The sequence below is a fragment of the Rhinolophus sinicus genome, linkage group LG06, assembly GCF_036562045.2.
Source record: "Rhinolophus sinicus isolate RSC01 linkage group LG06, ASM3656204v1, whole genome shotgun sequence".
Lineage (NCBI taxonomy): Eukaryota > Metazoa > Chordata > Mammalia > Chiroptera > Rhinolophidae > Rhinolophus > Rhinolophus sinicus.
The window spans coordinates 3052930-3066030 of record NC_133756.1 but is presented as its reverse complement, the minus strand read 5'-3'; the positions used below and the strand labels follow the sequence as shown (position 1 = coordinate 3066030).

At 40.9% G+C, this 13101-nt stretch overlaps 1 protein-coding gene across 5 annotated transcripts in view; it reads right to left on the bottom strand.

Moving 5' to 3' along the window:
• RERE (arginine-glutamic acid dipeptide repeats) overlaps positions 1-13101 on the bottom strand; it is a 389301-nt gene that overhangs the window by 197800 nt on the left and 178400 nt on the right. For 4 of the 5 annotated variants that reach the window (XM_019746719.2, XM_019746720.2, XM_074334103.1 and 1 more), the window contains exon 4: positions 5537-5662. The exons of the other annotated variant lie outside the window; for it this stretch is intronic. In XM_019746719.2, coding sequence (XP_019602278.2) covers positions 5537-5662 — 126 coding nt within the window. The remainder of the gene's footprint in view (positions 1-5536; positions 5663-13101) is intronic. 5 annotated transcript variants of the gene reach the window in all.

The window sequence follows — 13101 nt, the reverse complement described above, 5'->3', positions numbered from 1 at the left end:
AGTTGCTCGGGTATTTTCCAAACAGTGTGAAGCAGCCCCAAAAAGGCACGGCTGAAAGGGCGTTCAGTGCCTGTAAGTAATAAAGGTGATGATAAAGGATAACTATCCCTGAAAGAAAAGGGAGCTCAACCAAACGGAGTAGCAATCATTGCATCTGACGCAGACCTATGGTAACAAAAATGACTGCTTACATAGTAGGCATTTTTATAAAATCATAAGGTTATTCAAATCTATGTTCTGAAAATATGGCTTGATGCACCTTTTCGTAAAAAAGGAGCATGTGGGTATGAGGGAAAGACAGCCTTAAGAACAAGCTAGGCAACAATTAGCTTTTACAGGCGAGCAAGGTATAAAATCTACTGTCCCAAGTGAAAGGAATTACTGTACTGGAAGCAACACACATGCTCTCTTAATACTATCGGTCGGATGGGTGTTTTAAGAATTTTTAAAATTTGCCACATCAATCACCTTTCATTTAGGGTAGCTGGATTAATCCCAGCATTGGTACTGGCAATTTTTCTGAAAATGCAGTCATTTTAACACCTTTACTTACCATCAAAAATAAAAGGCAATCGTTATTTTTGGCATCTTTAATGTCAACTGGGAAGCCACAGTAAATATTGAAAAAGGAGGATATCCTCAGAAACTCCTGCACAGCCAAATAAGCAACCAGATTGGAGTTCTTTACAAGCAACAAGTAGGTAAGAACTATAACCAGCTTTACTTTTAAAATACCATTTTATAATATTCACTTTTAATTATTAAATGGTACTGAAATATGAAAAGTACCAGTGTTAGAAATGATACTTAAAAATGATGTCTTACATAAGCAGGAAGAAAAAAACAAGAAAACACCAAAAATCTGTTTGAACACTGGTTTGAGATACAGTCACAAAAGTTTAAACTAGATCTGAAGCAAAAGAGTCTTAGTGAGGCAGACGTGGGCGGGGCATGGCATGGGCCAGCGCTAAGAACATGCCCGTGGGTGGGGACAGTCACCAGGAGCAGTGAGAAGAGCACCAAGCAGACCGGGGAGACTGTCTTCCAGCCTTGGCAGCCACTCGTGAACAGGGCATTTGAGGAAAGCCACTGGGCCCAGCTTCCTGCTCCGGGTTCATGAAGCAGGTTTGTCTAGATCCAGGCAGTGGATTTATTCCAAGAAACGCAAAGCCCAACTTCTTACACGCACCAAGTTTTTTCCTTAAACAAACACACGCAGACTAACAAACGCAGACTACGGGAATTATTTTTCAAATGTATACACTGTTAACCCTTGAGCACCACAGGGTTGAACTGCACGGGTCCACTTATACACGGGTGTGTTTCAATAAACCCCTGTACTAGTTTCGATCAGGCTGGGAGTCCACAGGTGCAGAGGGCTGATGGGACCCTTTGATCTACGTCCTTTTACATAGGGAACTTGGGCATCCTTGAATTTTGGTATCCGCAGGGGTTCCTGGAACCAATCCCTGGCAGATACCAAGGGACGACTTAAGTTTGGGGGGAGTCAAAAGTGATATGTGGATTTTCAACTGCTGGTGTGTGTGTGGGGGGGGGGTGCTAACCCTCATGTTCAAGGGTTAACTGTAAATGCCATTAAGATGAATGAAAAGGGAACTCATGGTAACTGTTGGTCATGCATTTTTTTAAACAAAAGGATACTAAAGATCTGACCACTACAACTGCTAACAGGAAAATAAATTTTCTGATACTAAGAAGGTTTCTCACAGCATCCTGTTGACACACTGTCACTTTTTTAGGGTGAGGGCCAGCCTGTCACACTTCTTCACTGTACCCAGTGAATGAGCAGCAGGCTGGCTCAGGAACCCTGCAGACCCGTGCAGGCAAAGGCTGGCACCACTGCAGGGTCCCCGGGGGGCACACAAGTCACCATTGGACCACGAAGATTATACAAGGTCAGGGGGTGGGAGTTCTGGAGCTAAACCGCAGTCCTGCACTCTCTAAGGGCAGGATTTTAGACAAAGGCTAACCTCCAGGTTTCTCATCTGCAAAATTAAATCCATGTCAGATTGCTGGGGGGACCCAGGGGTCAAAGGGGCAGCAGATGCCTGGGCACCAAGTAAACACCCAGGGTTAGTCTACTTCCTTAAACAGCTAGCAGATTGGAGGTTTTAAATGACCCACCAGCTCTTAATCTTAAATTTTAAATATTTTTCAACATTTTAAAATCTACTGATTAGCACCCATGGTTGAAAAGCACACTTTCTCCAGAAAATTGCACATTAACATGTAAGACTTTGCCAGCAGTTTAAGGAAGGTCACAGGCCCTCTTGCACTCAGAGAGACCACCTCGGGGGCCTAAGGAACTCAGATGAAGAATGTCTAGAAAACTAATAAATCATTTAAAACCTGAGTTAGTATGACAGAAGTCTATATAACAGATAATGCTTAATGAATGCTTATTGTAGGCTTAATATCATGCTAAGCAATTTAATGAATTATTTCATTAATCTTTGCAACAACTCTTTAAGGTAGATAGTAATATTATACCCATTTTCTAAGTGAGAAAACTAAGGGTTAGAAAGGTTAATTAACATGTCCTATGTTATACAGGAACACGTCAAGAGAAAAAAATATGTCCTATAAAATACACCAAAAATAAAACTAGCAGTTAAAAAAATGACTGAAATAAAATAGCTCGACCCCCTATTACAGTACTGATTTATATGTTAGCCACTGGGCAGAGGTCTTAAACACACAAAAAGATGTTCCTAAGACATAAAAATGTGGAAGAACTAAATCCCCTAACTAGCCCTTGATCTCCCAGCGAGGACGAGGACAGGGTCAAGGACAGATTCGGCCACCCGACAGGGGACACGAGTGTCCATTTCACGTCCCCTTTAAATGGCTGCTCCTTTTCTGCTGTGGAGAGTGTCAGTTGTGCCATATAAAGCACTTCATAACTCGGGGACCGGCTGGGGTTGGGGGAGCATCTCTGATTTGTCTAGGGAGGATCTGGGCAATGTTTTCTTTGCCTTCTCACCTCCCTCACTGCCTCTGAATTACCAGTAAACACAGTACTTTTTGCTAGAAAACATCCAAGCTAACAGAGTCTCAGTAACAAATAAAAATGGTGCCTTCTCAACACAGATAATTTTAAAATGAACAGATAAGTTAAAATTTTATAAAATTAAATCTATGAGTGGATGTCATCATTAGTGTAGAAACACAGATCACATATACCTGAATATGCAAAGAAAGTTAAATTATAATGCCATCAACGCTATCCTATAAAAACTAAATTAACAAAAATAGTCTATTAGGGAAGACATCTGGTGTATCATGGCAAGAAACGTTAATGATATTGTCTGCAACCCTGTAATCAATTTTTCTCCCAGCAGCTCCCTCATTATACTGCATTAGAGCCGTGTGCCTGCAGGATTTATGAGCCCCACACATGGGGAGGAGCTTTGCCAACTGGATCCAATTCAGATCCCGCTCCAATGACTCCGGCAGCATGAAGCGTTGTTAAAGAACAATCAATACAGTTAGCTTTATGCAGCATCGTCTTGACTGAAAGATTTGTCATCTTACTACAGAGTCTTCTCAAACCTACATACGATGGTATCTGAGTACACCACCCATCATAAACTTATTTAAATCCCCAGTGAACACCACATTTTTACTGCTAAAAAATTAAATTCTGGTCATCACTAATGCTAACAGAAAAAGCTTACTGAAAATCAATGTTGTTATGGGAAAAAATTTAAATCCATTCAGCAAATCCTGGTTAGCGAGTACTGTGGTAAATGAAACAGTCTAACAATGACATCCACACTGACTAGAGAGTAAAGAAAACATCAGCCTGAAAGATAAAAACCATTTCTTAGATACATATGGAAACAAGATGGTAACTGGTAATGACTGAAGCATTTGAAGTAGGTAGTCAAGTCCAAGCTGCTAATTTGTCCGTCTCTCTCTCCAGGGATTAAAATTAGACTTTTATCCACTACACTGGGTTTATCTTCCTTTGTGAATGGCTATTCCACCCAGAATTTTAGGGCTTCCATAATGTGAACCTTTTTTCCGGTCTAATCCTCGATACGTTACACTGGCAATGATCTAAACATGGAATTGCTGTTGTGGCCATTACTCCTGCCTTTGTTACAACTATTCATATCCCATCTCTGTTGTCTGGTCCTCTCAGCGTTATGCACAGATGATAACCCTCAAGTCCCCACTCCACACTGCTTCCCAGCGACTCTTCTTAAGCAGTGATCTGCGGACTGGCTTGCAGAGAACAGAAAGCCTGCAAAGGCGCTCTCCTGCCTAGCACGTGAAATCGTGCCTTTGTTGAGCTTTAGGACCCTTCATGATCGGGCCCCATTTTACACCCCACCTCTGCCTCCCCAAACCCACTAACCTGTGCACTTCCATGACGTCCTGCGGCCGTCTTCTCACAACTCCCAGCTTCACCAGGCTCACTGCCTGTGCTGCTTATAGACAGGCTGACGGGACACCTGCCAGGCTCCTCCACTCTGCCTGTCCACATGCTGATGTAGCAAAAACGCAACCTACCTACCTTCACCACATCTCCCATTTGGAGCACTCCTTTCTCAGTCTCACGGTATTAAGATTCTACCCTGCAGTGGAACGACTCATTCCATTGCCGTACCTTGTACTGTGCGTGTGCGTGTGAGATGGCTCCTTTCTTGTGTGATTTGCTCACTGAGTATGAGTCTGAGTCTGAGCCCCACAGTCAGTTACACACAAGGTAAACATAGGTCTTAAACATCTGTCGTTGATTAACAGCGGTTGAGCACAACAATGAACACTTGTGTTTCAGAAAACTTTACCATTAAATCCTCACAAGGAAAGGAAAAGGAAGACAGGTGTACACACAGCTTTCAGAAAAGGTGAGATGTGACAAAAACAGCCCTCCTGGATCACTAACCGGGTCCTCTGTTCTAAGGGATAACACACTAAAGACATCTCATCTCGCTACGTCTCACACACACCCCACGTTACTACCAGGTAACAGGAATTACCAGGGCACAGCTGAGAGCAGTGTATCTACACCCCAACCCACACCCTTCAAAGTGTTTTCTTCTGCATTGCAGAAGAGCCTAGCTACTTCTGAGCAATACTCTACAAAATGTCACCTGAGAGAACGGCACCCAAAACAGTTTAGATTCGTGGGCCATGAGTCCCAATGGTCCTGGGAAATGCATATTCCACACTTGGTCTCACACTTACCCCCTTTTTTCCCCATTTCAGTTGCCAACATCCATACTCGCTGCTGATTGCCAGCTCCTGCTCCTTGCAGCAGCCCAGCATGCTCTCTGCTGGTGCCAAAATACCCTACATCACCAACCCCACTAACTCTGGAACTGTCCTAGAGGGGTAAGGCAAGTCCCGTATTTTGCTTCCTCTGTGCATGTACTTGTTACTCCTTTAAAAACACACACAATACAGCACATTTGAAAAGGGGCTCTGGGGAGGGAGGTAATATTCCTATTTTATACCCTGTGGGATATAAAATATTGACAGCTTTTAAAAACGGGATTCTCCTTACCCCTACAGGCCCTCTCCCGGCTTCAGAAAGATGCTGTGGTGGCTGTGACGCCACCGGCAGAGAGCATGCTGGGGGGTCACACAAAGCAGGAGTTGGAGATCTGCAACAGGCCTGGGAGTTGTGGACCTAAAAAAGAAAACAGTTTTAAGTTAACGTGCCCAATGTCCCCTCATACCCTGGTTACTAGGGGCACTCAGCACACCGAGTATCTGCACAAATCCTTTAGCAGATGGCCTCTGAAATCTCAGAGTATTTGTTCTACCACTACCATTAACCTTTCTGCATTAATCAAAGCCATTTCCTTAGCTCAGCATGAACAAAAACATATGACCCTTCTGGCTTCACACTCTAATCTGGATCCTGTCGTAAAGCAGTATGGTGTGTGCCCCTCAAAATAACCAAGTTAAGATGACACAGTGCCAAAGCACAGTGACAGTGGCATGCTTTGCTTACAATAAAAACAAAATTTCAGTGGTGTCAGATAAACATAACTGTAAAACGAACCACAAGTGGACAAATTGAGCTTTCAGAAGAGTTTCTAATGAGAGAGGCTAGAGTCATAAGCTATGTACTTAGTAAGGAAATATTCAAGGTGTTAGGGGTGTCAAAGAAAAGACCCTACCATTTCCTCAAACTCCTAGTTTAATTTTGTAAAGCTGAAGGCAAGGTGAAAGACAAAGGCTTAATACCAGAGGGAAAAAAGACACCATTCAAATGAGTTTTAATTTTCTCATAATGCCCATAAGGTAAGTATACTGAACAGGCACAGAGCATAAAGTTCAAGACATGATTTCTTTTAGGGGTAGAACCAGTTTGGTATGTATCACTTTTTTTTTTTTTTTTTTAGAAAGAAACCGAAAAATTTACAACCAGCAAAAGATTAGAGAGCAACTTCTGAAAGCCAGCACAGTCCTTATAAGTATCAAAAAAGGATACCTCAGATAATAGTCTGAATATGCTCCCTTTCAAGTACTCTAGAGAATACATAACATTTCCCAAAAAAACTAACCAATTCCATTTCATGAGGTTGTAAATGATATAAAACCCCATAAAATCCAAATGTTTATATAACAATCTCGATTCTTAAAGTTGTTTAAAAATTACAGAAAAGCAAACGTTTTTAATATTAAATCATTTTTATGAAGTCCTATTACGTATTCCTTTTGAGAAGCAAAGAATCACTTTCTAACAACTTCTTAAAATCTGAGAGTTAATATGCTCCATTTACTACTGATTTTTGTATGTCTCTTTAAAAACCAACAAAAAGACAAATCCCAAGAAAAGCATCGGATAACGGGAACATCTTTTTCATGATGTTTCTCTTCATTCTCTACAGATCACTCTGGGCTCCATGTTTTCTGCGCAGCCTCTGGCTCCTGCTGCCTCAGTGACAATACATGATGGAATCAAGTGTTAGTAGCCAAACCTCTTCCTCCACGTACCCCCCTCCTCCCCATACCAGCACCGCAAATTCCAAATCAAAGATTCAGTTGTGCACTAGAATGTACTGTATACTCAATATTTTTTACCACAAGCATCAAATAAAAAGGAATTTCTGGTTAATCTCTTGCACTAGGAATTCACTTAATCAGACCACTCAAATCCTTATTCACTCAAATCAAGGGTTTCAAACAAACAAAAAACACCTAGCAAAGCATTTCTAAGCACCCTGGCATTATTTTAAATATGCATGAGTTCAAGGCATTATCAAGATATTTTAAACATTAAAAAAGGCATCATTTCAAAGCATATCATTGCTCTTATTATCTATGAGTCAGAAAACACTGACAGTGTCTCAGTTTCCTTAATTTTCTTTCAGTTCTTCCAATCAGTTTTTCTTGGATTATTTTAACACAAACATACATACATACATATACATATACATATACATATACATATACATATACATATATATACACACACACACACACAAATTACAAATTTCAAGTTCTAAAGACTATAGCTTGAATGACAAGGCTTTACCAATATTCTTGCATAGCAGCTTTCTGCAAATATCAAATTGTCTCAAACTCTAAGCTCCTTTTAAAAAAAATTAAAACACTTAGAGAATTTTCTGCATTGAAAAAACTTCACATATAGAGAATAGGTTTAGTAAATAACATTTACTAAATCATTATATTTATTTAGTAAGTCATTATATTTATTTCCACAAATTATTTAATAAAACTTTTTCAGTGATTTCTTAGAGTCCTAACACCCAAATAAATTAGGACAAAATTAATTACCCAACTTCACAGTAATCATGAACCATTAAAACTTTAAATCCCACATGGTCTATAATGACTGTCAGTCATAAATGAAAACAGACCGCTGAGAAGCTGAACAAATAGGCCCAGTAAGATGCCCTGAGATTATTTATTCCCAAAGCTTCGTTCTGAATTTCACTTATGTGAATACCACCCGTCCGTTTTTAAGTTGACATTCATATCATTCAAAACGGTTGTGGTGACTCAAAAGCACTTTCAACATGATGGCTCCATACTTGGGGGCAGAGAGGGATGCACAGCATATAGCGACATCACCTCATCTACCACGTCCATCAAACTCAGGGCTAAGAGATTTCATCTTCCTCTTGACTCTTAAAGGATTAAATAAAATTACACACTTCAGATCTACATGTAAAAAGAACATTTAGTCCTTGAACATACACAGAAGGTCCTCAAGTAACATGGTTTTATCATCATCGTTTCATTATAACGCTGATGAGATGCCTTAGGAATTTAAGTCTTGTTTATATCAATTTGCCTATGGTAAAGCTGGTTTTGTCATACATCACTTCCTTTAAATTCACAGAACCTGTTAACAATGTTAAGTGAGGGACTTACTGTATTTATTATTGGTGACTTACTCCAAACAGCACGGAGTAAGCCCGACACCCCAGAGTGTATTAGGATGCTTACAGACAGCAACTAAGCAACCATAGCCTTGACTTGTAAACAGAGAATGGGGGGGAAAGGTGTGGACTCCAGAAGAATAGTCTAGCACCAAATCAACAATGCACACCTTTTCTTAACTCAGAAATCATTGCAATAGAAGAGTACGGTTGCACTGATGCACTCTCTCCTGACAGGTGAGAATAACTAACAGCAAGGAACAACTTCTAAAGAACTATCTCAGTTCAACATCCCGTTCTCTCTTTAAGTCCTACTTAATTCCTCTCTCTATAAACTGAAAACACTTGATAACAAACTTCAATGTTCTCACTTCATCATCTATCACTATACTCAAGTCACAAAGCTGTAACTGGGTGGTACTGGTCTTTTGGTAGGAAACAAACCAAGAGGGCAAAGAGAAAAAAGAATTGTAAAAAGAAATACTCAATTCTACAGGCCTAACTTGAGGGCCTATCAAAACCAAAAAGAGAAAAACAGTCACGGTTTCACACAGAAACGAATCACCAATCATATTACCCTAAGGCAGTTCTCGTATCAGTTGGCCTTCTCTGGGATGTTTACATATAGACTAAGCTCTCATTTACCTTTGCCGTAAGTCAGAAATACAGAAAATTCAAAACAGATTATAATAATGCCTAAAAATGTTATGACCTCGGCTATACTCATGTAAACTTCCTGAAAAAAATAAGAAACAGAGTTTCAAAGTATTTTAAGAATAGTTTTATTAATTAAATATATAAAATACTACACACTGAGGCTAACTGCACATTGCAAGCTTAACTACAGGTAAAGAAGCAGATCTCTTTGGCTTGTTTAATAAACCGAAGGTTAATTTGTAGTTAAAGCATATATTGTATGAAACTATTACTAAAGTTTTTCTGAAAACTTTCTCCAGTGAATTTTTTCCACTGAAATGTTACTTCATTCAATATTCAATAAATATTGTGGATCTTATATGGGCCAGGCAATGTGCTAATAAGTGCACAGGGTACATCAATGAATAAAAACAGGTGTGGTGTCTGTCCTCACAAAGCTTAAAGCCAGAGCACCAACTAAACACCAACATCACAATCCTCCTCAATCCAGCGCGCAGGAACTGCACTGCACTGTCCACTTTGTAGACTTGATCTTTGCATCTAAAAACAACCTACCTGTACAGTGCTTTGTATCCCAACTTCATAGGTAAAGAAAGGGAGATTAGGAGCATTAAGTGTCTTCTTGCCTAAGGTCATGAAAGGTAGCAACTGATGGAACAGACCAACCAGAGGTCCAAGTCAAGCTCTCAACTCATGTGCTCTACCATCTCTCATCTCGTCCCAGGAAAGCATCTCAAATCCTGAATAAGCCATGTTCAAAGGAATGTGGATTTCCTGCCCCAGCCCCAGAACAGTTTTTAATACAAGATTTCCCTAATAGTAAAATGAATGCTCATTTCCTGAATGCCATACACCATACAGCCAAGCTGGGGTTAAGGAATTGTGGGTCCTGATGCATAAATGACAATTAACTCATTGTGCGTCCACAAGCGTGTGTGCACAGACTGCATGTTAATGAGTTTCCCATGTCTCTCAGCATTTCTATGCTGAGGTCTCTAACAAAGAGTGAGAAGATATAATTACTTAACCTCTAGAAGTTTTCATTTTAAAGAAGGAAAAGCAGCTTCTTGCTTTTAATCCATTTCTGAGAAACTCAGTTTGGTAAAGAGCGGGAAATTTTGATGGCAAAAGGAACCTAAGCTAAAGCTAATTTCTCGGCAGCCCCTCCTTGTACTGTGGCAGTCAGCTCCTGGAATTGGGTTGTGGGTACCCAGAAAGAAATTCCAAATGTTCCTCCCCCAGCTTCTCACATTTGGCAATGAAACAAAGAGAGGTACAGTATTAGATCTCGAATGATCTGGGCCCGCACTCACAGCAGTAATGGAAATGTGCCTTCTCCAAGGTAACTAGTGGTATGCACCCTTAGCTACTTTGCATTCACACTCAGAGTTCTCACTCAGAATGCATGCTGTCAGGACCTAAATGATACCGAGCACACTCAGCCATGCAGAGTCAGAACATGGCGAGCCAAACAGTCCACTGAACATACTGCAATGTCCCTAATGACCTATCACCAACTCCAAGGAATCTCTAGGCCAGCTATAATTTTAATGACAACTTTCCAAATAAGAGCCAAAATCAATCAATGGTATTTGCTCATAATAATAGTTGTAATAATTATATATCCTATCTGAAAATTCATTTCATACAACAGCTGAAGAATCGATAATTATAAAACTGTAAGAAACCAAAATCATACTTTTTTCTATTGTGTGCGTGACAAAAATTCATTAGGAATCCACACCACATTCCCACGTAGAATGTTAAAGGAATAGTGTCAGTCACTTATTTGTGAATGAAGAATTCGGCATGAACTACGACTATTAGGGCCAGACGAGGGACTCTGGCGTTAAACTGCATGAAAACTACTCATCTCAACCATCTTCTGGTGAAGCACTCTCGGAATCCATGACTATTCCCAGACAGCAAGTTATGACTCTATTATGCGTAAAGCCTGGATTCCTGTAAAAATGGAATTTTATTGTTTTTCAGTAAAAGCAAAAAAGGAATCTTTCCTTTGGGACAAAAAGTGATGGCTTCATCCACATCAGTCCTATGCAGTGTTCTCCAAAGAGGACAGACCCACTGAGCCACAGGCATCTGGCCTGAGAACCTGAGGTCACTGAGGGGAGGAGCTGCAGCTTACCTTCTCCTGTCTCAAAACGGTACTGCGCCCACACAGAAGACAAAGGAGGCTTTCAATAAATGCCTGTCGAAGGCACTGATTACAACCCAAAACCTTCTGAATTGCACTCTGGGATATAATGCTTGTTGGTGAAGCCGACTCATTCAAAAACAAGATTCTCAGCGCAAACTAAGTCACAGAGTGATCTAGAAACACTGGGAGCACAGGAGGAAGGATTGAAGATGTTATTCTGGGCTCTTTCAGTTACAATTACTGGAGCTCGGCACAAGCAGGCCCAAGAAGAGGCCTTTACTGAGAGGAAACAACAAGGTAATCTAAGAATCCGGTGGGAAGAAGCGTCAGGAGAGCCCACGGAGGGGTGAGTGCACTCTCTGCAAAGCCGCTCCCGTGCCCTGCGCGCCCTGGCTTCCGGCCCTAGGCCCTACCCTGTCGGCTGCCTATGACCTGTCTGCCTGCCCCCACCCTCTCCGCACTGAGACAATTCTTGATTCATCCCCGCAGCTTTGCCCCCTCTGCTACCTACCTCAGTCTCTCAGTTAATCTTCTCAAGCTAGGCCACAAAGATCATAGATTGCCATCCCACATTACTATTCTTTAAAAGAGCTAAAGATTTTGCCAACTGCCTTGTTATTTAGTTCCAAAGCCTAGGGTGCGAAGCTGCCCCATTGAATTGACGATCCCTCTTTCTTCCTGCTCCGAAGCAGACACGACCCATAATTCCTTCCACCTTCCGTCTACTGCTCTCCTGAGCCCCTGCGTTTGACAACTTGTTCCATAGGTACTTCTGTCACTGTCTCTGGGTTTGTAAATAAGCCCAGTCTAATGAACATTTCCTCAGAGAATGAAAGCTTCCCAATAAAACACATAATTAATTCACTTCCCTTGAAAATGCGACTTCCACAAACCTCCGAGTTCTGTTAGGAACTCAGTTACTTGGCACCATCACAGCTTTTACCCACCCCTATGAAAGTATGGGCTCTAAAAAGATCCACCAATGGAGGGTGGCGAGGCCTTAAGTGTTTTGATGGTTAAATGTTAATAAAGCCGAAGCCATGGATCCCATCCCCTTAGGCAAGGTGACCATATATATGGCCTCTTATCCAAACAGGGACACCTCTGAGAGTGAAAGGGGACACTGGGGAACAGTTTGCCAGGACAACAGGTATAAACCTGTCACAGAGGCAGCTATGTTCCCTATCACGGACTCAGACTCTATGGGACATAGTAGCGCAGCCTAGAAGACAGCCAGGTCCCCACGTAAAATCCAAACTAGTGCATGAAATGTTACCCAGGATCCTCAGTTCAATTAGCTGGCGTTGTGCTAGTGACTTGTCGTAGTTGTCTCCTTACACCCACTTCTCAATCCCTTGGTCTCTGCTGTGTTTTAACACTTACTCTTACTTAACATGTACCATAAAGGGCATTCCCCCAGTTCTTTTTACAGCCCCACAATACTCCTTATACTCACAAACTCACCATGGCAAAAGCATTAATTCTAATTTATGGTATAAACAAAGAAAATACATCTCTCAGTTACAACCCCAAACTGAAAAAAAGGAAAAACAGCTAAAAAGAAAAAATTCATAATTAACCAACAACATTTCAAAGCTATTGGGTTTTTGTTTCCCATTGCTCCACTTGCCATGCATGGTATTTCCTGTGGGCAAAACCAATTCCAATGTCTTCTTTTTAAAGTCTTGCAGAGAAAAAAGCATATTTCTTTCTGTTCATCTTTTCCCCTTATAGTTTGGGTAAGCTGAAGAAAAAAGAATATCTATGATTATTCTCATCTATTAGGTAGGTTCCCTTTTCATAAGTAGTATTGAGAATGAAGGAAGAAGAGAGTGGGTATCCAGACAATAACTACATTCTTTCCAGAAGGAAATAGTTCATTATCTGTTATTCTCA